Source organism: Oncorhynchus gorbuscha, linkage group LG07, assembly GCF_021184085.1.
Source record: "Oncorhynchus gorbuscha isolate QuinsamMale2020 ecotype Even-year linkage group LG07, OgorEven_v1.0, whole genome shotgun sequence".
Lineage (NCBI taxonomy): Eukaryota > Metazoa > Chordata > Actinopteri > Salmoniformes > Salmonidae > Oncorhynchus > Oncorhynchus gorbuscha.
The window spans coordinates 84,407,785-84,434,737 of record NC_060179.1 but is presented as its reverse complement, the minus strand read 5'-3'; the positions used below and the strand labels follow the sequence as shown (position 1 = coordinate 84,434,737).

Here is a 26,953-nt window from a genome sequence, read left to right as displayed (position 1 = left end):
TCCTCATCCTGTCTCCTCATCCTGTCCCCTCATCCTGTCTCCTCATCCTGTATCCTCATCCTGTATCCTCATCCTGTCTCCTCATCCTGTCCCTTCATCCTGTCTCCTCATCCTGTCTCCTGTTCATTCCCATGTGTAGCCTATGTTTCTAATGGCAGAATGTTGTACTCTGAACAAACTGCTTTGCTAACTCAAGTTAACATATTCTGCTGCTAGACAGGATGTTTCATTGACTCATGCCTCCAGTTTTACCTACTGCTGTTCTCACTGTGACTGTTATAAAACAGTCTCACTGTGACTGTTATATAACAGTCTACTGCTGTTATTACTGTGACTGTTATAAAACAGTCTACTGCTGTTCTCACTGTGACTGTTATAAAACAGTCTACTGCTGTTATTACTGTGACTGTTATATAACAGTCTACTGCTGTTCTCACTGTGACTGTTATAAAACAGTCTACTGCTGTTATTACTGTGACTGTTATAAAACAGTCTACTGCTGTTCTCACTGTGACTGTTATAAAACAGTCTACTGCTGTTATTACTGTGACTGTTATAAAACAGTCTACTTCTGTTATTACTGTGACTGTTATATAACAGTCTACTGCTGTTATTACTGTGACTGTTATAAAACAGTCTACTGCTGTTATTACTGTGACTGTTATAAAACAGTCTACTGCTGTTCTCACTGTGACTGTTATAAAACAGTCTACTGCTGTTATTACTGTGTCTGTGTTATAAAACAGTCTACTGCTGTTATTACTGTGACTGTTATAAAACAGTCTACTGCTGTTATTACTGTGACTGTTATATAACAGTCTACTGCTGTTCTCACTGTGACTGTTATAAAACAGTCTACTGCTGTTCTCACTGTGACTGTTATAAAACAATCTACTGCTGTTATTACTGTGACTGTTATAAAACAGTCTACTGCTGTTCTGAACTGTGACTGCTATAAAACAGTCTACTGCTGTTATTACTGTGACTGTTATAAAACAGTCTACTGCTGTTATTACTGTGACTGTGTTATAAAACAGTCTACTGCTGTTCTGAACTGTGACTGCTATAAAACAGTCTACTGCTGTTCTCACTGTGACTGTTATAAAACAGTCTACTGCTGTTATTACTGTGACTGTTATAAAACAGTCTACTGCTGTTCTCACTGTGACTGTTATAAAACAGTCTACTGCTGTTCTCACTGTGACTGTTATAAAACAGTCTACTGCTGTTATTACTGTGACTGTTATAAAACAGTCTACTGCTGTTATTACTGTGACTGTTATAAAACAGTCTACTGCTGTTATTACTGTGACTGTTATAAAACAGTCTACTGCTGTTCTCACTGTGACTGTTATAAAACAGTCTACTGCTGTTCTCACTGTGACTGTTATAAAACAGTCTACTGCTGTTATTACTGTGACTGTTATAAAACAGTCTACTGCTGTTCTCACTGTGACTGTTATAAAACAGTCTACTGCTGTTCTCACTGTGACTGTTATAAAACAGTCTACTGCTGTTCTCACTGTGACTGTTATAAAACAGTCTACTGCTGTTATTACTGTGACTGTTATAAAACAGTCTACTGCTGTTCTCACTGTGACTGTTATAAAACAGTCTACTGCTGTTCTCACTGTGACTGTTATAAAACAGTCTACTGCTGTTATTACTGTGACTGTTATAAAACAGTCTACTGCTGTTCTCACTGTGACTGTTATAAAACAGTCTACTGCTGTTCTGAACTGTGACTGCTATAAAACAGTCTACTGCTGTTATTACTGTGACTGTGTTATAAAACAGTCTACTGCTGTTCTCACTGTGACTGTTATAAAACAGTCTACTGCTGTTCTCACTGTGACTGTTATAAAACAGTCTACTGCTGTTCTCACTGTGACTGTTATAAAACAGTCTACTGCTGTTATCACTGTGACTGTGTTATAAAACAGTCTACTGCTGTTCTCACTGTGACTGTTATAAAACAGTCTACTGGGGATGAAGTGGTCCAGATTTAAATGGCCTTTTTGAGAAAACGATCAAAGTATTGTCTTAGTTTGAATTTGGTATTTTAACACGTCTCATTTGCAGTGAATGATATTTCCTAGTGTCGGCACAACCCAAGGAATAGTAACAGTTCATATTCTTTAAAGGATTACATGTATTTGTTTTACTGTTAATTACACAAGGTCCAACCGAAACTTGACTTCTGCTGGGTTGGGTTAACCCCAACCCGTCTGAATCGGAGAGGTACGGGGGACTGCCAGATTGGTCGCCTGGGAAGCTGTTGCTGTGTGTGTGTCGGGGGGCGGGGGTTAACTGCCTTGCTCAAGGGTACAACGACAGATGTTTCACTCTGTCGACTAGCCGATTGGTCTAAAGATGATGTGACTAGTCGATTGGTCTAAAGATGATGCGACTCGCCGATTGGTCTAAAGATGATGTGACTAGCCGATTGGTCTAAAGATGATGCGACTCACCGATTGGTCTAAAGATGATGTGACTAGTCGATTGGTCTAAAGATGATGCGACTAGCCGATTGGTCTAAAGATGATGTGACTAGCAGATTGGTTTAAAGATGATGTAACTAGCCGATTGGTCTAAAGATGATGCGACTAGCCGATTGGTCTAAAGATGATGTGACTAGTCGATTGGTCTAAAGATGATGTGACTAGTCGATTGGTCTAAAGATGATGTGACTAGTCGATTGGTCTAAAGATGATGTGACTATCCGATTGGTCTAAAGATGATGTGACTCGCCTATTGGTCTAAAGTTGATGTGACTAGCCGATTGGTCTAAAGATGATGCGACTAGCCGATTGGTCTAAAGATGATGCGACTAGCCGATTGGTCTAAAGATGATGCGACTAGCCGATTGGTCTAAAGATGATGCGACTAGCCGATTGGTCTAAAGATGATGCGACTAGCCGATTGGTCTAAAGATGATGCGACTAGCCGATTGGTCTAAAGATGATGCGACTAGCCGATTGGTCTAAAGATGATGCGACTAGCCGATTGGTCTAAAGATGATGCGACTAGCCGATTGGTCTAAAGATGATGTGACTCGCCTATTGGTCTAAAGTTGATGTGACTAGCCGATTGGTCTAAAGATGATGCGACTAGCCGATTGGTCTAAAGATGATGCGACTAGCCGATTGGTCTAAAGAGATACATTCATACTTTGATCAAGGAATAAACAGCCCGTCTCTTTATGAAAGGAAAGTTCATATCCAGCACTTGAACTTGAAGAAGTCCTGCAGATCCTTGTCTTCCACTGATTTGTCATGGATCCCAGCATACACTCTCTTCAGAAGGCTGCTCATGAACTTCCCTTCCAGGATGTTGATGTATTTCTCAAGGCAACCTTGACATACAAAACACAAATCAAACACGATCTGATGAGGCCGAAGCATTAGCCTGAAGGGTAAAGTTCACATTCACTTTGATTATTTATACAATTTTAAGTAGTAAGCCATTTTGAAAGAGAATTCAGTAAGAGAGTGTGTATATTCTTTTTTAAACGACACACATCCTTCCCTTTAGCTTCTGCCTACTATACATACAGATGTAGGATCTTAATTTGATCACCCTGTTGCAGGAAATTTGCTGCACCGCAGGAAATGCTAACTTGTAGTGTATTCTACTAAGGCTTCTAGAGATACTGTATTAAACTTAGACTTTTTAAAATTTCATCCTTGTTTTAGCCAAACAAAGAAATGTACGAACCCCTACAAAAAATGTTAATTAACTATAATCCTCACAATAATTCACATTTCCTGTTGATGCAGGATTATTTTCCTGCTGTGAGAAACTGGTCAAATTAAGATCCTACATGTGCATTTAATTTGTCTTCCAAATGTTCTATTTCTGTATTTGCATACAGGAAGGAGGGCTCAGTTCAATCTGTATAGCGGAAGATCCGTGTCATAGATCCATTTAAATGTTAAAGGCAATGTTCCTGCATTCACGGTAAACACACCGACAAAAATGTAATCTCACCCTGAAATGACCTTCATTTCAACGCAAATCTTCTGCGATACTGCAGCAATACGGATTTAATCCTGCTCTATGGGTTGGGACAGAAAAATGGATCCCGGGCTTGCGAGAATATGGGTCACGAATTATGAGAATCTACATCTATAAAATCGCACACCGTCTTCATCGTTTGGGTCGTTGGAGGAAGATTTTGGGTACGTTTCTCATTTGGGTCTTGAGCTAAAAAAAAAAAAGTTTCAAGAACCTCTGTATGATCTAAAAAAAACATCTGATGCTTCCAAGACGGTTCTAATGAAAATATAACTCACCCAGAACCATGACTTTCCCGTAGGCGATGAGGTTGTGTCTCAGCTCTGGGGTTCTAATGAAAAGATAACTCACCCAGGCCCATGACTTTCCCGTAGGCGATGAGGTTGTGTCTCAGCTCTGGGGTTCTAATGAAAAGATAACTCACCCAGGCCCATGACTTTCCCGTAGGCGATGAGGTTGTGTCTCAGCTCTGGGGTTCTAATGAAGAGATAACTCACCCAGAACCATGACTTTCCCGTAGGCGATGAGGTTGTGTCTCAGCTCTGGGGTTCTAATGAAAATATAACTCACCCAGGCCCATGACTTTCCCGTAGGCGATGAGGTTGTGTCTCAGCTCTGGGGTTCTAATGAAAAGATAACTCACCCAGGCCCATGACTTTCCCGTAGGCGATGAGGTTGTGTCTCAGCTCTGGGGTTCTAATGAAGAGATAACTCACCCAGAACCATGACTTTCCCGTAGGCGATGAGGTTGTGTCTCAGCTCTGGGGTTCTAATGAAAAGATAACTCACCCAGGCCCATGACTTTCCCGTAGGCGATGAGGTTGTGTCTCAGCTCTGGGGTTCTAATGAAAATATAACTCACCCAGGCCCATGACTTTCCCGTAGGCGATGAGGTTGTGTCTCAGCTCTGGGTGCTCGTAGAGGCCTTGTTTCATCAGGATGCGTACGATCTCTCCGGTGATGAAGGCGTCGTCAAAGTTCTGCTCTGAGACGGGCTTCAGGGGGAACCGACAGTACACCTCTACAGCAGCCAGCGGGTCGGACTGCCCCAGCATCTCTGCCAGCTCAATGTACGCATCGTGGACCTGTTGATCAATCACATTGTATCTGAAAGGTGTTTACCAATATTCTAGACACAACCTGGATTTAGATAAACATAATCTAGACATAACCTGGACTTAGATAAACATAATCTAGACATAACCTGGACTTAGATAAACATAATCTAGACATAACCTGGACTTAGATAAACATAATCTAGACATAACCTGGACTTAGATAAACATAATCTAGACATAACCTGGACTTAGATAAACATAATCTAGACATAACCTGGACTTAGATAAACATAATCTAGACATAACCTGGACTTAGATAAACATAATCTAGACATAACCTGGACTTAGATAAACATAATCTAGACATAACCTGGACTTAGATAAACATAATCTAGACATAACCTGGACTTAGATAACACCCAGGAGAAAACACAGCTGGGGAGTGCAACAGTTGGAGAGCACAGGAAGACCACTCCAAACTGACCAATCATTGGATGGAGCCAAAAATAACAGGAAGAACACTCCAAACTGACCAATCATTGGATGGAGCCAAAAATAACAGGAAGAACACTCCAAACTGACCAATCATTGGATGGAGCCAACAATAACAGGAAGACCACTCCAAACTGACCAATCATTGGATGGAGCCAACAAAAACAGGAACAGCTGCACTAACTGTATGATAACTGATAGTAATAATAATAATATATAATAATATATGCCATTTAGCAGACACTTTTATCCAAAGCGACTTACAGTCATGTGTGCATACATTCTACGTATGGGTGGTCCCGGGGATTGAACCCACTACCCTGGCGTTACAAGCGCCATGCTCTACCAACTGAGCTACAGAAGGACCACAAGTAATAGTAATATGTGACCTCTGGTGCCATGGTGATGACCTCCTGGTAGAGCTGGTGTGCCTGGTCGTGGCTGTCTGCGGAGCGGGAGAGGGCGCGGGCCAAGCCGAGGCGAGGGGCATGGGATCGACGGTTCAACAGAACTTTGGGGAGAACGTTACCACTCTCTGCCACTGCTGCCTCTGCTGACTCTGTAGTCATACAGACACAACCCACAGACAGAGCAATCGGTTCTAAATGGAGCAATACTAAGTAGCCCACACACAGAAAATGACACAATCAATGAAATGACTAGTGGGCTAAACCCAACAGCGCTCCTCAGTGTTACTAGGCCAAAGACGGGATACCCGAGTATAATTCCTACCCTGGTTGGAAGCCTACCTTCTGTGGGCCCAGGTTTGGCTGGGCTTGAGGAGCAGTCTGGTTTAGACTTGCTGGGGGAGATGAGCTGGGTCTTGGAGTTGCTTGGCTTGGCAGGACCAGGAGTTTTGGCTGCTCCAACTTGCCCCCTGCTGAGTACAAACAGAAACTACTTGGATCCGGGTTGGGCTCAATTTCCATTTCAATTAAAACAATTCAGACTGGAATTTCAGTATACTTCCAGAATTGACTGAATTTAAATATCATTTTACTCAACTCTGACTAGGAAAACTAATGATAGATAAAACACAACACACGTGTCCAAAAGTCGTTCCCATTCCTTCGAATACCTCTCTCATTAGGCCGTGTTCTACATGAAATACTGAGTCTTAAAAGCAGACACAGGAAGGAGTGTACAGGCAGGGGAGGTGCATCTGGTCCATCTGTAGCTCAGTTGGTAGAGCATGGAAGAAGGGGTGTTCCCATGCCCCTCGCCTCGGCTTGGCCCGCGCCCTCTCCCGCTCCGCAGACAGCCACGACCAGGCACACCAGCTCTACCAGGAGGTCATCACCATGGCACCAGAGGTCACATATTACTATTACTTGTGGTCCTTCTGTAGCTCAGTTGGTAGAGAATGGCGCTTGTAACGCCAGGGTAGTGGGTTCGATCCCCGGGACCACCCATACGTAGAATGTATGCACACATGACTGTAAGTCGCTTTGGATAAAAGCGTCTGCTAAATGGCATTTATTATTATTATTATTATCTGCAGCAACAGAAATCAGAGACTGCGTAACATTTATGCTCTCCAACACGTCTACAGTCTATCTGACTGACCTGGATGGAGACACGGTGGCTGGAAGGGCAGTAGAGGGGGTGTTTTTGGCTGGAGGGGCAGTAGAGGGGGTGTTTTTGGCTGGAGGGGCAGTAGAGGTGGTGTTTTTGGCTGGAGGGGCAGTAGAGGGGTGTTTTTGGCTGGAAGGGCAGTAGTAGGGGGTGTTTTTGGCTGGAGGGGCAGTAGAAGGGGTGTTTTTGGCTGGAGGGGCAGTAGAAGGGGTGTTTTTGGCTGGAGGGGCAGTAGAAGGGGTGTTTTTGGCTGGAGGGGGGGCAGTAGAAGGGGTGTTTTTGGCTGGAGGGGCAGTAGAAGGGGTGTTTTTGAAGGGGTGTGGCTGGAGGGGCAGTAGAAGGGGTGTTTTTGGCTGGAGGGGCTGGAGGGGCAGTAGAAGGGGTGTTTTTGGCTGGAGGGGCAGTAGAGGGGGTGTTTTGGAGGGGCAGTAGAAGGGGTGTTTTTGGCTGGAGGGGCAGTAGAGGGGTGTTTTTGGCTGGAGGGTAGAGGGGGTGTTTTTGGCTGGAGTAGAGGGGGGTGTTTTTGGCTGGAGGGGCAGTAGAGGGGGTGTTTTTGGCTGGAGGGGCAGTAGAGGGGCAGGGGGGTGTTTTTGGCTGGAGGGGCAGTAGAAGGGGTGTTTTTGGCTGGAGGGGCAGTAGAAGGGGTGTTTTTGGCTGGAGGGGCAGTAGAAGGGGTGTTTTTGGCTGGAGGGGCAGTAGAGAGGGGTGTTTTTGGCTGGAGGGGTGTTTTTGGCTGGAGGGGCAGTAGAAGGGGTGTTTTTGGCTGGAGGGGCAGTAGAAGGGGTGTTTTTGGCTGGAGGGGCAGTAGGGGTGTTTTTGGCTGGAGGGGCAGTAGAAGGGGTGTTTTTGGCTGGAGGGGCAGTAGAAGGGGTGTTTTTGGCTGGAGGGGCAGTAGAAGGGGTGTTTTTGGCTGGAGGGGCAGTAGAAGGGGTGTTTTTGGCTGGAGGGGCAGTAGAAGGGGTGTTTTTGGCTGGAGGGGCAGTAGAAGGGGTGTTTTTGGCTGGAGGGGCAGTAGAAGGGGTGTTTTTGGCTGGAGGGGCAGTAGAAGGGCTGGAGGGGCAGTGTTTTTGGCTGGAGGGGCAGTAGAAGGGGTGTTTTTGGCTGGAGGGGCAGTAGAAGGGGTGTTTTTGGCTGGAGGGGCAGTAGAGGGGGTGTTTTTGGCTGGAGGGGCAGTAGAAGGGGTGTTTTTTTGGCTGGAGGGGGGCAGTAGAAGGGGGGGTGTTTTTGGCTGGAGGGGCAGTAGAAGGGGTGTTTTTGGCTGGAGGGGCAGTTTTTTTGGCTGGAGGGGCAGTAGAAGGGGTGTTTTTGGCTGGGGTAGAAGGGGTGTTTTTGGCTGGGGGGTAGAAGGGGTGTTTTTGGCTGGAGGGGCAGTAGAAGGGGTGTTTTTGGCTGGAGGGGCAGTAGAGGGGGTGTTTTTGGCTGGAGGGGCAGTAGAGGGGGGGTGTTTTTGGCTGGAGGGGCAGTCTTGCCTCCTCTCGTGGGGGTCTTGGCTGCAGCCGCAGTACCCCCTCTAGCAGGACCTCCCATGCCACGCCCACATCCTCTCCCGGCAGCCACTGCAGTGTCAGGAGGCCCAGAACCACCCCCGCCCGCTCCCTGGCTGGCTGTCCCCTTGACTGCCTTCTCCTTGTCTGCTGCCAGCCTGTCCTGCCACCACTGCTGCTCTGAGGGAGGGGGAGGGATGGCACAAGGCTCAGTTGCATATATCAACGTGAGCACACACACCCTTCATTAATTCCCCCCCCCACACACACATCATGAATACCCCCCCCCCCCCCCACACACACACACACTTCATTAATATCCCCCCCACACACACACTTCATTAATACCCCCCCCCACACACACACACTTCATTAATATCCCCCCCACACACACACACACACACACACACACACACACACACACACACACACACACACACACACACACACACACACACACACACACTTCATTAATATCCCCCCCCACACACACTTCATTAATACCCCCCCACACACACACACACACTTCATTAATACACCCCCTCCCCCACACACACACAGTCTTCTATCATTACACACAAAAGCATGTACACACACTCACACACACACACACACACTATTTCTCTTACTAGTGAGCTGTGTGGGTGGCTCTCCGCTCTGAGGCTTGTCCTCCAGTTCGATGCTTGCCTGGAAGCTGAGGCAGGCGTTGGCAATGGCTCCTTCTAACCTCTGGGAGCCGTGGTCGTTGTCACACTGAGCCAGCTGGGCCAGCCCCAGGAGACACAGCGCGTGGCTGTCACGAGGAGTCGTTACCACGGCGACCTGGCAGACCTAGACACCCCCGATGGGAGTTTGTTTTGTTTGTTTTGTATGCAACACACCAACTATCACAGTCAATCAAAAGATCAAGATCAAAGTGACTGACGAGGGGAAAATCTGAGACGACACCACACAGATCCAGGATCAGATGACTCTCGCCTCAATCTTATTATGGGGATGGAAGAATATCTGATGCTGTATCAGTAGGAAGGACAGCTTTTCCCAAACCATATCCTGAAGACCCCAAGGGGGTATTTCCTTTTTTAAAACGAGCGCACAACAGCTGATTCATATAGTCAAAGCTTGATGATAAGTAGATTATAGATGATTTAATTCAGCACGTGTACTCATTGGGGTTCCCTTGGACTGAGTTTGAGAAACACTGGGTTAGGGTCAACTTCAACACCCTGACCTCGACTACCTGAAATGTTGACCTTTGACCCTAGATGTCATTTATTTGACCTCCTCTTTCATATGAGCCCATAAGTTTTGTGTGGAACATTTTGTGGTCCCCCTTAACCAAAGTTTCGTCTCACCTTCTCTTGCATGTCCATCAGCTCCCTGCAGGCGGGGATGGAGGTGAGGCGGATCAGACCTGTGAGAGCCTGACACCTCTTGGCCACCCAGGCCTGTCTCTCTGTCTCTCCCTGTTTGCCCTGACCCTGAGTCAACCCAGCAGCCTTCTTTTGCTGAATGAGGCTCTGGAGGAGGGCAAAGTGGGCATCTAGCAACACCCACTCCAGCTGCTGGGCCACCTCGTCCCGACACACGCACCGACACACACCGCGGGCTGCCAGCACCGCAACACTGTTTTGGGGTAAAGGAAGATGGTTACACACACACACACACACACACACACACACACACACACACACACACACACACACACACACACACACACACACACACACACACACACACACACACACACACACACACACACACACACACACACACACACACACACACATTAAGACAGAGACACACCAGAATTGTTCTAGTTTCCTGCATATATACTTAAATTCTGTCCTCAACAGAGGTAGGAGTGTGGATTTAAAAAACAGCCAGTATCTGCTGTGACCATTTGCGTCATGCAGCGCAACACATCTTCTTTGCAGAGAGTTTTTATTTTATGTATTTATTTCACCTTTATTTAACCAGGTAGGCCAGTTGAGAACAAGTTCTCATTTACAATTGTGACCTGGCCAAGATAAAGCAAAGCATTGTGACAAAAACAACGACACAGAGTTACACATAAACAAACATACAGTCAATAACACAATAGAAAAATATATGTACAGTGTGTGTAAATGTAGAAGAGTAGGTAGGTAGGCAATAAATTGGCCCTAGAGGCGAAAATAATTACAATTTAGCATTAATACTGGAGTGATGGATGTGCAGATGATGATGTGCAAGTAGAGATACTGGGGTGCAAAGGAGTAAGAGGGTAAGTAATAATATGGGGATGAGGTAGTTGGGTGTGTTATTTACAGATGGGCTGTGTACAGGTATAGTGATTGGTGACAGCTGATGCTTAAAGTTAGAGAGGGAGATATAAGACTCCAGCTTCAGAGGTTTTTGCAATTCGTTCCAGTCATTGGCAGCAGAGATCTGGAAGGAAAGGCGGCCAAAGGAAGTGTTGTCTTTGGGGATGACCAGTGAAATATACCTGCTGGAGAGCGTGGTACGGGTGGGTGTTGCTATGGAGACCAGTGAGCTGAGATAAGCGGGGCTTTACCTAGCATAGACTTATAGATGACCTGGAGCTAGTGGGTTTGGCGATGAATATGTAGTGAGTGTCAGCCAACGAGAGCATACAGGTCGCAGTGGTGGGTGGTATATGTGGCTTTGGTGACAAAACGGATGGCACTGTGATAGACAAGTTGATCAGGCTGTTGATTGTGGCCGGTGGAATGTTGTCCCACTTCTCTCCAATGGCTGTGAGAAGTTGCTGGATATTGGCGGGAACTGGAACATGCTATCGTACACGTCGATCCAGAGCATCCCAAACATGCTCAATGGGTGACATGTCTGGTGAGTATGCAGACCATGGATGAACTGGGACATTTTCAGCTTCCAGGAATTGTCTACAGATCATTGTGACATGGGGCTGTTCATTATCATGCTGAAACATGAGGTGATTGCGACGGATGAATGGCACGACAATGGGCCTCAGGATCTCTTCACAGCATCTCTGTGCATTAAAATTGCCATTGATAAAATGCAATTGTGCTTGTTGTCCGTAACTTATGCGTGCCCATACCATAACCCAATCTCCACCATTGGGCTCTGTTCACAACGTTGACATCAGCAAATGTAACAGTATAATTTTAAACCGTCCCCTCACCCATACCCGGGCGCGAACCAGGGACCTTCTGCACACATCAACAACAGTCACCCACGAAGGGTCGTTACCCATCGCTCCACAAAAGCCGCGGCTCTTGCAGAGCAAGGGGAAACACTACTTCAAGGTCTCAGAGCAAGTGACGTAACTGATTGAAACGCTATTTAGCGCACACCGCTAACTAAGCTAGCCGTTTCACATCCGTTACACTCACCCCCTTTTGACCTTCCTCCTATTTCCGCAGCAACCAGTAATCCGGGTCAACAGCATCAATGTAACAGTATAATTTTAAACCGTCCCCTCGCCCATACCCGGGCGCGAACCAGGGACCTTCTGCACACAACGACAACAGTCACTTTCGAAGCATCGTTACCCATCGCTCCACAAAAGCCGCGGCTCTTGCAGAGCAAGGGGAAACACTACTTCAAGGTCTCAGAGCAAGTGACGTAACCGATTGAAACGCTATTTAGCGCACACCGCTAACTAAGCTAGCCGTTTCACATCCGTTACACAAACACCATTCCATAACCCCACCTCCACCATGGGGCTCTCTGTTCACAACGTTGACATCAGTAAACACCATACCATAACCCCACCTCCACCATGGCTCTGTTCACAACGTTGACATCAGCAAACACCATACCATAACCCCACCTCCACCATGGGGCCCTCTGTTCACAACGTTGACATCAGCAAACCGCTCCACCATGCAATCCCATACACGCTGTCTGTCATCTGCACGGTACAGTTGATACCAGGATTAATCCGTGAAGAGCACACTTCTCCAGCGTGCCAGTGGCCATAGAAGATGAGCATTTGCTCTCTGAAGTCGGTTACGATGCCGAACTGCAGTCAGGTCAAGAGCCTGGTGAGGACGACAAGCCTGCAGATGAGCTTCCCTGAGACGGTGTCTGACAGTTTGTGGAAAAATTCTTCAGTTGTGCAAACCCACAGTTTCCTCAGCTGTCTGGGTGGCCGGTCTCAGACGATCCCACAGGGGAAGAAGCTGAATGAAGAGGTCCTGGGTTGGCGTGGTTACACATGGTCTGCTGTTGTGAGGCCGGATGGACGTGCTGCCAAATTCTCTAAAACGAGGTGGCTTATGGTAGAGAAATTAACATTAAATTATTTGGCAACAGCTCTGGTGGACATTACTGCAGTCAGCATGCCAATTGCAAGCTCCCTCAAAACATGAGACATCTGTGTTATTGTGTTGTGACACAAATGCACATTTTAGAGTGGCCTTTTAGTGTCCCCAGCACAAGGTCCACCTATGTATTGATAATGCTATTTTATCAGCTTCTTGATATGCCACACCTGTCAGGTGGATGGATTATCTTGGCAAATAAGACATGTTCACTAACAGGGATGTAAACAAATTTATGCACAACATTTGAGAGAAATAAGCTTTTTTTGTGCAAATGAAATATTTCTGGATAAAAAAAAATAAAAAATAGCACATGAAGCATGGGACCAACACTTGCGTTTTCTATTTTAGTTCAGTATACATACATAGAGACTTGGTAAGACAGAAAGAAAGAGATTTGAACCAGGCAAGAAACATAAAACTCACGTGTGATAGACCTGCTCTGAGCTCATTGGCTTCTGAGAGAGAGTGTTCTTCTGTTGGAGGGCACCTAGGGTGAGGCAGCCACGCAGGAACTGTGTTCTCACACTGGACAGAGGGTCTGTCACGCTCGGCTCCAAACCACTGAGGTCACATCACGGCAGGAAAAGAAGGGGACGTTTAGCTTACAGAGAAACACTGACTGCACATCATGTAGAAGTGCACTTAAGGAAGTCTGGAATTCAAGGTACTCTCTCTCGATCCCGATCTCTGTCTTGCACACATACACACACACACACACACGCACGCGCACACGCACACTCACCCGTGCACGCACACGCACGCACGCACGCACGCACGCACGCACGCACGCACGCACGCACACACACACGCACACACACACACACACACACACACACACACACACACACACACACACACCTGTAGTTGTTCTCCGTGTTGCAGGACTGTGCTATAACATGCTCCAGGCCTTGTTGTAAAAACAGGGCTGCCTCCTTCTCCACAGCCTCTGAGGCTTCCTCCTGTAGCAGTAGAGCCAGACCTGTGAAGAACCTGCCCACACACACACACACACACATTCATGAGTTGCCTACCCCTGGCAATGTGAGCAATAGGGCCAACCCAGGTCTCCTGCATGCTACATATTTGTCGTAGCCCGCTGAGCTAAAGCCAAGGACTTAGCTTGAGGAATTAAAGCAAGTCTGGTTCCCAGAAGCAACTGCGTTAAACATACTACAGCGCGTGCTGACCTAAGTGCTGGCTGTGAGGGCCGCAGGGCCAGTCCGGTCTGCAGGTGCTGCAGTGCCTCCCTGTTCCTCTTCTGCAGCAGCAGCATACGCCCCACGTGGAGGTTGTACTCCCAGAAGTCCTGGTTCAGCGACCAGGCATCCAGGTACTTCAGAAGGGCCCGGTGGATACAGCTCTCTTCGTCCCCCACGCCCGCACTGCCATCCTGAGGTACAAGGAGGGAGGAACATCAAAACCCCCTAGTCTGGGTCTGAAACCAACAGAACTAACGGATCATTCTGATCTATAATGCATTTGAATGGGGCTGTTCCTCCGGGAGCCAGGCAGGTCGAGTGATCTCTGTGCCAGTCTACTTAATCCAACATCAACGATTGAGAGATCAAAGATGTTCAGAGGCCCTTCACAGGTGGTTCAAATGTCACACATCAACTGGGTCTCACATCAATTGGATGTCTCTCTGACATTATAGCAATACATAGATTCATCTCAATGGTCCCTACCTAGTCCCTGACACTAGAATACCTAGTCCCTGACACTAGAATACCTAGCCCCTGATACTAGAATACCTAGTCCCTGACACTAGAATACCTAGTCCCTGATACTAGAATACCTAGTCCCTGACACTAGAATACCTAGTCCCTGACACTAGAATACCTAGTCCCTGACACTAGAATACCTAGTCCCTAGTCCCTGATACTAGAATAACTAGTCCCTGACACTAGAATACCTAGTCCCTGACACTAGAATACCTAGTCCCTGACACTAGAATACCTAGTCCCTAGTCCCTGACACTAGAATACCTAGTCCCTGACACTAGAATACCTAGTCCCTGACACTAGAATGCCTAGTCACTGATACTAGAATACCTAGTCCCTAGCCCCCTGACACTGATACTAGAATACCTAGTCCCTGACACTAGAATACCTAGTCCCTGATACTAGAATACCTAGCCCCTGATACTAGAATACCTAGTCCCTGACACTAGAATACCTAGTCCCTGACACTAGAATGCCTAGCCCCTGATACTAGAATGTCTAGCCCCTGATACTAGAATACCTAGTCCCTGACACTAGAATACCTAGCCCCTGATACTAGAATACCTAGTCCCTGACACTAGAATACCTAGTCCCTGATACTAGAATACCTAGTCCCTGACACTAGAATACCTAGCCCCTGATACTAGAATACCTAGTCCCTGACACTAGAATACCTAGTCCCTGATACTAGAATACCTAGTCCCTGACACTAGAATGCCTAGTCCCGGATACTAGAATTCTTAGTCCATAGTCCCTGATACTAGAATACCTAGTCCCTGACACTAGAATACCTAGTCCCTGATACTAGAATACCTAGCCCCTGACACTAGAATACCTAGTCCCTGACACTAGAATGCCTAGTCCCGGATACTAGAATTCTTAGTCCATAGTCCCTGATACTAGAATACCTAGTCCCTGATACTAGAATACCTAGTCCCTGATACTAGAATACCTAGTCCCTGACACTAGAATGCCTAGTTCCTGATACTATAATGTCTAGCCCCTGATAATAGAATACCTAGTTCCTGACACTAGAATGCCTAGTCCCTGACACTAGAATACCTAGTCCCTGATACTAGAATACCTAGTCCCTGACACTAGAATACCTAGTCCCTGATACTAGAATACCTAGTCCCTGATACTAGAATGTCTAGCCCCTGACACTAGAATACATAGTCCCTGACACTAGAATACCTAGTCCCTGACACTAGAATACCTAGTCCCTGATACTAGAATACCTAGTCCCTGATAATACTAGAATACCTAGTCCCTGACACTAGAATACCTAGTCCCTGACACTAGAATACCTAGTCCCTGATACTAGAATACCTAGTCCCTGATACTAGAATACCTAGCCCACTGATACTAGAATACCTAGAATACCTAGTCCCTGATACTAGAATACCTAGTCCCTGACACTAGAATGCCTAGTCCCGGATACTAGAATTCTTAGTCCATAGTCCCTGATACTAGAATACCTAGTCCCTGACACTAGAATACCTAGTCCCTGATACTAGAATACCTAGCCCCTGACACTAGAATACCTAGTCCCTGACACTAGAATGCCTAGTCCCGGATACTAGAATTCTTAGTCCATAATCCCTGATACTAGAATACCTAGTCCCTGATACTAGAATACCTAGTCCCTGATACTAGAATACCTAGTCCCTGACACTAGAATGCCTAGTTCCTGATACTATAATGTCTAGCCCTGATAATAGAATACCTAGTTCCTGACACTAGAATGCCTAGTCCCTGACACTAGAATACCTAGTCCCTGATACTAGAATACCTAGTCCCTGACACTAGAATACCTAGTCCCTGATACTAGAATACCTAGTCCCTGATACTAGAATGTCTAGCCCCTGACACTAGAATACATAGTCCCTGACACTAGAATACCTAGTCCCTGATACTAGAATACCTAGCCCCTGATACTAGAATACCTAGTCCCTGATACTAGAATACCTAGTCCCTGACACTAGAATACCTAGTCCCTGACACTAGAATACCTAGTCCCTGACACTAGAATACCTAGCCCCTGATACTAGAATACCTAGTCCCTGACACTAGAATGCCTAGTCCCGGATACTAGAATTCTTAGTCCCTAGTCCCTGATACTAGAATACCTAGTCCCTGATACTAGAATACCTAGTCCCTGACACTAGAATGCCAGTCACACCAGAATCATCATATATGTAGTGGAATTATATTGGCTTAATACAGTGTGATATTCAAAATATTTTGGGGTTTTTCTTGCCCCTTTTTATGGAGAAATATTTTTAGACCATTTGAAAAGTTATTGAGTAAAATTATTTATTGGTTGTCTTTTATAAGAGAAAATGTAATGACGGTTATCGGTTGAATTTAGGTATTTCTTCAGATTTGAAAGTTGTGTCATTAGATTTGGGGTGGGTTTTTGTCGCAAGCAATTCTGATGGGGGGGTTAGGGTTAGGGGGTAGGGTTAGGGGGGATAGGGTTAGGGTTAGAGGGGGGGTCTGCTGAAAAGTTTGGATCCCACTTTCTCAATATATATCTTTGTAATTGTATGTTTGTACCTTGCCAGCCTTCTTGGAGAGGAAGATGAACAGAGTCTGAATGTAGTCTGCTTTGCCTGACTGGCCCTGCTCTTTCAGCTGGTGGTACTCTGTGTCCAGGGCCTGGAGCTGGTTCTCCATGGTAGGCGTGCCAGGGAAGCCATGCAGCTTACACACAGCCAGGATGTCATCCTGACGCGCCGTGGACTTGGACTGCTCAGGTCCTCAACGTCCCCATCAGACTGGAGGAGGAAACGGAAGAAGAAGAAAAAGAAGAAGAAGAAAATGAGTCATACACATATGATGAAGAAGAAGAAAATGTGTCATACACATATGATGAAGAAGAAGAAAATGTGTCATACACATATGATGAAGAAGAAGAAAATGTGTCATACACATATGATGAAGAAGAAGAAGAAGAAAATGTGTCATACACATATGATGAAGAAGAAGAAAATGTGTCATACACATATGATGAAGAAGAAGAAAATGTGTCATACACATATGATGAAGAAGAAGAAAATGTGTCATACACATATGATGAAGAAGAAGAAAATGTGTCATACACATATGATGAAGAAGAAGAAGAAGAAAATGAGTCATACACATATGATGAAGAAGAAGAAAATGAGTCATACACATATGAAGAAGAAGAAGAAAATGAAGATGAAGAAGAAGAAGAAAATGAGTCATACACATATGATGAAGAAGAAGAAGAAGAGGAAGAAGAAGAAGAAGAAGAAGAAGAAGAAGAAGAAGAAGAAGAAGAAGAAGAAAATGAGTCATACACATATTCAAATTGGTCATGTTCTGGAGTAAACGGGTGTGTTACACAGGAACAGGGTTAGGTATGTTATTTTCTACATGTAAACCATTACAGTTACTAGTTACTTGTCCAAAATAGTAATCAGTAACCTAACATTTGGATTAATTAAACTCAGTAGTGTAATCTGATTACTTTCAGTTAGTGGCAACCCGTTATTCAGGGCAGGTAGAGCCTGTTTCGAGCCCCACATTTTTTGGGGCGGGGCATACCTGTTTTGCATGTTATTTTGGCATTAATACGTGTCACATATCAGTTTGCAATAAATTATAATATATATATATATATATATATAATTGAGTTAATGAAGCCGCATGCAAACATGGACTCTTTTTTGTTTTCTTGAGTAAGGCAACCCCAAAATACAGGTGTTTCAGTCCAGCTCAGTGCTTTCTGTGGTCGTGGGGCAAGCCAGCAGAAAATACGGAACGTTGTGCCGTGATTGGCTCTGTGTTCTGTCACTCATGGGGAAACAACGTCACCGATAAGTCTAAAGGTAGAGCTCGAAAATTCTAGTCCCTTGGGTGCTGCCATAGAGTTAGAAGTGCCCATCCAAGAATGCTCAAGGTCATTGGCCACAGATAAAATGATGTCAATTCACGTTATATGTACAGCAGCTTTGATTGGACTGATCATGTCAACGTCATACATGCAAAATCTTAGCTAGCAGTCATCATCATGAATCAAGTCAACTATATACTGGCAAATCCTTTTTAATCATTGTCATATATAGAGAAATAAGGAGGCGAAATTATAGATAGAACGTATCGGTGGTCATCGGCCATTGGACATAAACATTACACAACAAGTTGGAAATCGCAAATTCAACAATAAGTGGTTTGGCCCTGCGATAGACTAGCGTCCTGTCCAGGGGGCTGTACATCAAGCTGCTTCACGCTACAGAATTAGGAGATTGGCCCATAGGGCAGGAGCCTTTCTGGCTTGGCCACGGCTTCCTTACTTTCCTCCTCAGTCCGTACATCTCTGCTGCATAGTGTTGCTCCTCTAGGGCCAGCCCCAGGAGGAAGTGGAGTCTGGGGTCTCGGGGCTTCAGCTTGATGGCTGAGGCATAATAGACAGCAGCCTGCTCCAGACAGTCCAGAGGAGACTGACCATTCTCATACTGCAGCAAGTCACCTGGGTAGGTCCAGTACACACACACACATACAGGCACACACACACACACACACACACACACACACACACACACACACACACACACACACACACACACACACACACACACACACACACACACACACACACACACACACACACACACACACACACACACACACCTGATGAGGAAAAGGGTATTCTGTGCCAGCCTCATTTTTACTTTCACTCAGGAAAGATCGCCTGCATCTTTTTTTGCATGAAATATTTGTGGAATGACCCCAGTGGAATGACCCCAGTGGAATGACCCCAGCGAGACTGACCCCAGTGGAATGACCCCAGTGGAATGACCCCAGTGAGACTGACCCCAGTGAGACTGACCCCAGTGGAATGACCCCAGTGAGACTGACCCCAGTGGAATGACCCCAGTGGAATGACCCCAGCGAGACTGACCCCAGTGGAATGACCCCAGTGGAATGACCCCAGTGAGACTGACCCCAGTGAGACTGACCCCAATGGAATGTCCCCAGTGAGACTGACCCCAGTGGACTGACCCCAGTGGACTGACCCCAGTGAGACTGACCCCAATGGAATGACCCCAGTGAGACTGACCCCAGTGGAATGACCCCAGTGGATTGACCCCAATGGAATGACCCCAATGGAATGACCCCAATGGAATGATCCCAGTGGAATGACCCCAATGGAATGACCCCAATGGAATGATCCCAATGGAATGATCCCAGTGGAATGACCCCAATGGAATGACCCCAATGGAATGATCCCAGTGGAATGACCCCAGTGGACTGACCCCAGTGAAATGACCCCAATGGAATGACCCCAATGGAATGATCCCAGTGGAATGACCCCAGTGGACTGACCCCAGTGGAATAATCCCAGTGGAATGACCCCAGTGGACTGACCCCAGTGAAATGACCCCAGTGGACTGACCCCAATGGAATGACCCCAGTGGAATGATCCCAGTGGAATGACCCCAGTGGACTGACCCCAATGGAATAACCCCAGTGGACTGACCCCAATGGACTGACCCCAATGGAATAATCCCAGTGGAATGACCCCAGTGAAATGACCCCAAAGCCACACGTTCTAAATGAATAATCAGCACGAAAGAGGAAACTGGTGCTTGTTTCCAAGACTTCTTTGCACTTTGAACTCTGAAAGACCCTTTACGGTTCCTCATTCAAGACCATCATGGAAGACTGTTAAAGGTGTCTTTAAACGACGCTAACGCTAACTAGCCTCTCTTCATGTATTTTTTTCAATGAGCAAGGCTAATTTGCTATGCTAACACTAACTAGCCACTCTTTGTGTATTTGTTCAATAAGCAAGGCTAATGCTAACACTAACTAGCCACTCTTTGTGTATTTGTTCAATAAGCAAGGCTAATGCTAACACTAACTAGCCACTCTTTGTGTATTTGTTCAATAAGCAAGGCTAATGCTAACACTAACTAGCCACTCTTTGTGTATTTGTTCAATAAGCAAGGCTAATGCTAACACTAACTAGCCACTCTTTGTGTATTTGTTCAATAAGCAAGGCTAATGCTAACACTAACTAGCCACTCTTTTTAAAATTGTCTTTGGAATTACATCCCTTTTCCCCGCTGGATTTCTTCCAGGTCGCCGAATCTGTCTGTCACATGACCTGGTACAGACACACCGCTTGTTCACAAGAGTTAAGGATTCGATTTCAGAATGAGGACCAACGAGTCCTCATTCAACGCTTCTCTGATGTCACTTCTCAGATTCAGTGAGTAGTCAGGAACAAGTGGACAAAAAAGAAGACTAACAGTGTCCTGCATCATGTCAGGATAGGCCCTTGACGCTAATGCTAACTAGCCTCTCTTCATGTATTTTTTTCAATAAGCAAGGCTAATTTGCTATGCTAACACTAATTAGCCACTCTTTGTGTATTTTTCCAATGGGCAAGGCTAATCCACTATGCTCAGAGAGGTTTGGCTTAGCTGCGTTGGATGGAAACTCTTACCGACCTGGTTTGGGCAGACGCTCTCTGTAGAGTTTCAGATTGTCCTGGGCCAGGGAACACAGATTATCGACACTATCGTGTCCTATTGCCTTTTGTAGTCTCTTCTCCCAGTTACGCACCTGTCAAGAAAAAAGGAAATATCCTCACCTATGCAGAATGAATGATGCATCATCAGCAACACAATAGCAGAGACTCTATCTAATGAGATGACAAAGGTTTGAACAATCTTAGCGACAACGATGATAGCGAATAGAACAAGATATGAAAACTAGGCGATGCTTTACAATATTTCAGTTCTTTGAAAGGACATAAATTATGTAAATACCTTGTATCAGTGAGTAATCCATAAGTAGAGTGTTGCACTGTAATTACGTAGCTTTAGTAATTTTCAAAGTCTAAACCTCTATTTACATTTACATTTAAGTCATTTAGCAGACGCTCTTATCCAGAGCGACTTACAAATTGGTGCATTCACCTTATGACATCCAGTGGAACAGTCACTTTACAATAGTAAATACATAGCTTTAGTAATTTTCAAAGTCTAAACCTCTGTCATAGGTAACCATATGTAAAGTGTTCTTGTTACCTCCAAAGTGTGTTTGGTTTCTATCTCCAAGCAGGTCGAGGATGCAGCAAAATGCTTCTTGTACCAGCTCGTCTCAGTGACGTCCTGAAAGAAAGGTACATTTAAAGCTGAAATCCACATCAGAGGAAACGGTGCCACTATTCAACCCAGCACATACAGTATGTTATGTTATTGTTTTGATGGAGAGGAGAGGATGAGGAGGAGAGGACAGGAGGAGGAGCATAGATATCGATGGCTGTGATTTTCAGTCCTCTGCACATACGTGTGCGCGCACACACAGACACAGACACAGACACAGACACACACACACACACACACACACACACACACACACACACACACACACACACACACACACACACACACACACACACACAGACACAGACACAGACACACACACACACACACACACACACACACACACACACACACACACACACACACACACACACACACACACACACACACACACGTCAATGTTTCATGCTGACCTTTGGGTCCAGGTCCGTTGAGGGTTTGTGTGGACACTCCAGTGCATGTGACCCCGCTTCAGCCAGTTTCACCACACTCTCACATCCTTTTCCAAGAGGTAACAGAGACATGCCATGATAAATGACAAACACACAGTCGATGTGGCTATATCTCTAACTGCTGATTCGCTGATGTTGATATGAGTGAAATGTGAATGTTACAACATTATTTCAATATAATATAATAATCATATTTGAGAAGGTAATCATCGTTCTTGTGACCGTGTACCTTGGTATGCAAAGAAGCAGTTGACCAGGGCAGAAGACATGGTCTTATCCAGGTCGTGTTCCAGAACCTTCCAGCTGTCTCCGAGGGGACACTCGTTTAGCGGGTCGACCTTCGACCTTCTCGCCAGCATGTCAATGTAGGGGGCTGAGAACAGGTGCTGTGGATCACTGTAGAAAACAGTGTCAGAGTCTCAATTGATGAGAAAGAATCCATGCACACTGATAAATAACCTGGCCTGAGACCACGGCCAATATTCATAAAACGACTCAGAGTATGAGTGCTGATCTCGGATCAGCTTTTTCCTTTCAGATAATATTGAATATTATTTTATAAACAGGGGGGACTTGATCCTCGATCAGTACTACTCTGAGCTTCTGTGTGACTATGGGCCCTGAAGAGTAAGAGATCTGGGTTCGAACCTGGTTGGTCACACATATAGTATAGTACCGTCAAATTGAAATTTGGACCTCGAAGCCAGTTCCACTGCTTTTTTTCTTAATTCTTCCCCTCTTATCAGGGACTAATTTAGTGGGTACCATTAATTATCAGGTAGAAGAAAAACACCAGCAGTACTCTGGAACTCCAGGGTAGGATTAGAATACCCCTGCTATAGTAACTTTACCTACAGGGTAGGATTAGAATACCCCTGCTATAGTAACTTTATCTCCAGGGTAGGATTAGAATACCCCTGCTATAGTAACTTTATCTCCAGGGTAGGATTAGAAAACCCCTGCTATAGTAACTTTACCTTCAGGGTAGCATTAGAATACCTCTGCTATAGTAACTTTATCTCCAGGGTAGGATTAGAATACCCCTGCTATAGTAACTTTATCTCTGGTAGGATTAGAATAACCCTGCTATAGTAACTTTACCTACAGGGTAGGATTAGAATACCTCTGCTATAGTAACTTTACCTACAGGGTAGGATTAGAATACCCTTGCTATAGTAACTTTACCTACAGGGTAGGATTAGAATATCCCTGCTATAGTAACTTTATCTCCAGGGTAGGATTAGAATACCTCTGCTATAGTACCTTTACCTCCAGGGTAGGATTAGAATACCTCTGCTATAGTAACTATCTCAAGGGTAGGATTAGAATATCCCTGCTATAGTAACTTTATCTCCAGGGTAGGATTAGAATACCCCTGCTATAGTAACTTTACCTCCAGGGTAGGATTAGAAAACCCCTGCTATAGTAACTATCTCAAGGGTAGGATTAGAATATCCCTGCTATAGTAACTTTACCTCCAGGGTAGGATTAGAATACCCCTGCTATAGTAACTTTATCTCCAGGGTAGGATTAGAATACCCCTGCTATAGTAACTTTACCTCCAGGGTAGGATTAGAAAACCCCTGCTATAGTAACTTTACCTTCAGGGTAGCATTAGAATACCTCTGCTATAGTAACTTTACCTCCAGGGTAGGATTAGAAAACCCCTGCTATAGTAACTATCTCCAGGGTAGGATTAGAAAACCCCTGCTATAGTAACTTTACCTTCAGGGTAGCATTAGAATACCTCTGCTATAGTAACTTTACCTCCAGGGTAGGATTAGAAAACCCCTGCTATAGTAACTATCTCCAGGGTAGGATTAGAAAACCCCTGCTATAGTAACTTTACCTCCAGGGTAGGATTAGAATATCCCTGCTATAGTAACTATCTCCAGGGTAGGATTAGAATATCCCTGCTATAGTAACTATCTCCAGGGTAGGATTAGAAAACCCCTGCTATAGTAACTTTACCTTCAGGGTAGCATTAGAATACCTCTGCTATAGTACCTTTACCTCCAGGGTAGGATTAGAATACCTCTGCTATAGTAACTATCTCAAGGGTAGGATTAGAATACCCCTGCTATAGTAACTTTACCTCCAGGGTAGGATTAGAATACCTCTGCTATAGTAACTATCTAAAGGGTAGGATTGGGAATACCCCTGGTATAGTAACTTTACCTACAGGGTAGGATTAGAATACCCCTGCTATAGTAACTATCTCCAGGGTAGGATTAGAATACCCCTGCTATAGTAACTTTACCTACAGGGTAGGATTAGAATAGCCCTGCTATAGTAACTTTACCTCCAGGGTATGATTAGAATATCCCTGCTATAGTAACTTTACCTCCAGGGTAGGATTAGAATACCCCTGCTATACTTCTATAGTAAATTTACCTCCAGGGTAGGAATAGTATACCCCCGCTATAGTAACTTTATCTCCAGGGTAGGATTAAAATACCCCTGCTATAGTAACCATCTCCAGGGTAGGATTAGAATACCCCTGCTATAGTAACTTTACCTCCAGGGTAGGATTAGAATACCCCTGCTATAGTAACTTTACCTCCAGGGTAGGATTAGAATACCTCTGCTATAGTAACTATCTTAAGGGTAGGATTAGAATAACCCTGCTATAGTAACTTTACCTACAGGGTAGGATTAGAATACCCCTGCTATAGTAACTTTACCTCCAGGGTAGGATTAGAATACCCCTGCTATAGTAACTTTACCTCCAGGGTAGAAATAGTATACCCCCGCTATAGTAACTTTATCTCCAGGGTAGGATTAAAATACCCCTGCTATAGTAACTATCTCCAGGGTAGGATTAGAATACCCCTGCTATAGTAACTTTACCTCCAGGGTATGATTAGAATACCCCTGCTATAGTAACTTTACCTACAGGGTAGGATTAGAATACCCCTGCTATAGAAACTTTACCTCCGGGGTAGGATTAGAATACCCCTGCTATAGTAACTTTACCTACAGGGTAGGATTAGAATACCCCTGCTATAGTAACTTTACCTACAGGGTAGGATTAGAATATCCCTGCTATAGTAACTTTATCTCCAGGGTAGGATTAGAATATCCCTGCTATAGTAACTTTACCACCAGGGTAGGATTAGAATACCCCTGCTATAGTAACTTTATCTCTGGTAGGATTAGAATACCCCTGCTATAGTAACTTTATCTCCAGGGTAGGATTAGAATAGCCTTGCTATAGTAACTTTACCTCCAGGGTAGCATTAGAATACCCCTGCTATAGTAACTATCTCCAGGGTAGGATTAGAATACCCCTGCTATAGTAACTTTATCTCCAGGGTAGGATTATAATACCCCTGCTATTGTAACTATCTCCAGGGTAGGATTAGAATACCCCTGCTATAGTAATTTTACCTCCAGGGTAGGATTAGAATAGCCCTGCTATAGTAACTTTACCTCCAGGGTATGATTAGAATATCCCTGCTATAGTAACTTTACCTCCAGGGTAGGATTAGAATACCCCTGCTATACTTCTATAGTAAATTTACCTCCAGGGTAGGAATAGTATACCCCCGCTATAGTAACTTTATCTCCAGGGTAGGATTAAAATACCCCTGCTATAGTAACCATCTCCAGGGTAGGATTAGAATACCCCTGCTATAGTAACTTTACCTCCAGGGTAGGATTAGAATACCTCTGCTATAGTAACTATCTTAAGGGTAGGATTAGAATACCCCTGCTATAGTAACTTTACCTACAGGGTAGGATTAGAATACCCCTGCTATAGTAACTTTACCTCCAGGGTAGGATTAGAATACCCCTGCTATAGTAACTTTACCTCCAGGGTAGGAATAGTATACCCCCGCTATAGTAACTTTATCTCCAGGGTAGGATTAGAATACCCCTGCTATAGTAACTTTACCTCCAGGGTAGGATTAGAATAGCCCTGCTATAGTAACTTTACCTCCAGGGTATGATTAGAATATCCCTGCTATAGTAACTTTACCTCCAGGGTAGGATTAGAATACCCCTGCTATACTTCTATAGTAAATTTACCTCCAGGGTAGGAATAGTATACCCCCGCTATAGTAACTTTATCTCCAGGGTAGGATTAAAATACCCCTGCTATAGTAACCATCTCCAGGGTAGGATTAGAATACCCCTGCTATAGTAACTTTACCTCCAGGGTAGGATTAGAATACCCCTGCTATAGTAACTTTACCTCCAGGGTAGGATTAGAATACCTCTGCTATAGTAACTATCTTAAGGGTAGGATTAGAATAACCCTGCTATAGTAACTTTACCTACAGGGTAGGATTAGAATACCCCTGCTATAGTAACTTTACCTCCAGGGTAGGATTAGAATACCCCTGCTATAGTAACTTTACCTCCAGGGTAGGATTAGAATACCCCTGCTATAGTAACTTTACCTCCAGGGTAGGAATAGTATACCCCCGCTATAGTAACTTTATCTCCAGGGTAGGATTAAAATACCCCTGCTATAGTAACTATCTCCAGGGTAGGATTAGAATACCCCTGCTATAGTAACTTTACCTCCAGGGTATGATTAGAATACCCCTGCTATAGTAACTTTACCTACAGGGTAGGATTAGAATACCCCTGCTATAGAAACTTTACCTCCGAGGTAGGATTAGAATACCCCTGCTATAGTAACTTTACCTACAGGGTAGGATTAGAATACCCCTGCTATAGTAACTTT

The 26,953-nt window shown here is 44.9% G+C and overlaps 1 protein-coding gene across 1 annotated transcript; it reads right to left on the bottom strand.

Moving 5' to 3' along the window:
• Window positions 1–2,247: 2,247 nt before the first annotated feature.
• Window positions 2,248–19,116, bottom strand: LOC124039062 (nascent polypeptide-associated complex subunit alpha, muscle-specific form-like). Its single transcript, XM_046354942.1, has 13 exons — window positions 18,983–19,116; window positions 17,220–17,440; window positions 14,127–14,329; window positions 13,798–13,929; window positions 13,363–13,500; window positions 9,982–10,252; window positions 9,256–9,457; window positions 8,563–8,806; window positions 7,710–8,501; window positions 7,134–7,618; window positions 6,317–6,444; window positions 4,880–5,102; window positions 2,248–3,355 (listed from the first exon to the last, which is right to left on the bottom strand). The coding sequence occupies exons 2-13, from the start codon at window positions 17,337–17,339 to the stop codon at window positions 3,216–3,218; spliced, it is 3,078 nt and encodes a 1,025-aa protein (XP_046210898.1). The 5' UTR covers window positions 17,340–17,440; window positions 18,983–19,116; the 3' UTR covers window positions 2,248–3,215.
• Between the last annotated feature and the right edge of the window lie 7,837 nt (window positions 19,117–26,953).

What these genes read in the sequence shown, in the direction of transcription:
- LOC124039062 (XM_046354942.1), bottom strand. Translation starts at nt 17,339, where the DNA reads ATGGAGAACCAGCTCCAGGCCCTGGACACAGAGTACCACCAGCTGAAA. An exon ending in TGATGGACATGCAAGAGAAG is followed by an intron (nt 9,458 to 9,981) that starts GTGAGACGAAAC and finishes GGGGGTGTCTAG; the next exon opens with GTCTGCCAGGTCGCCGTGGT. An exon ending in CAAACCTGGGCCCACAGAAG is followed by an intron (nt 5,103 to 6,316) that starts GTAGGCTTCCAA and finishes ATTGATCAACAG; the next exon opens with GTCCACGATGCGTACATTGA.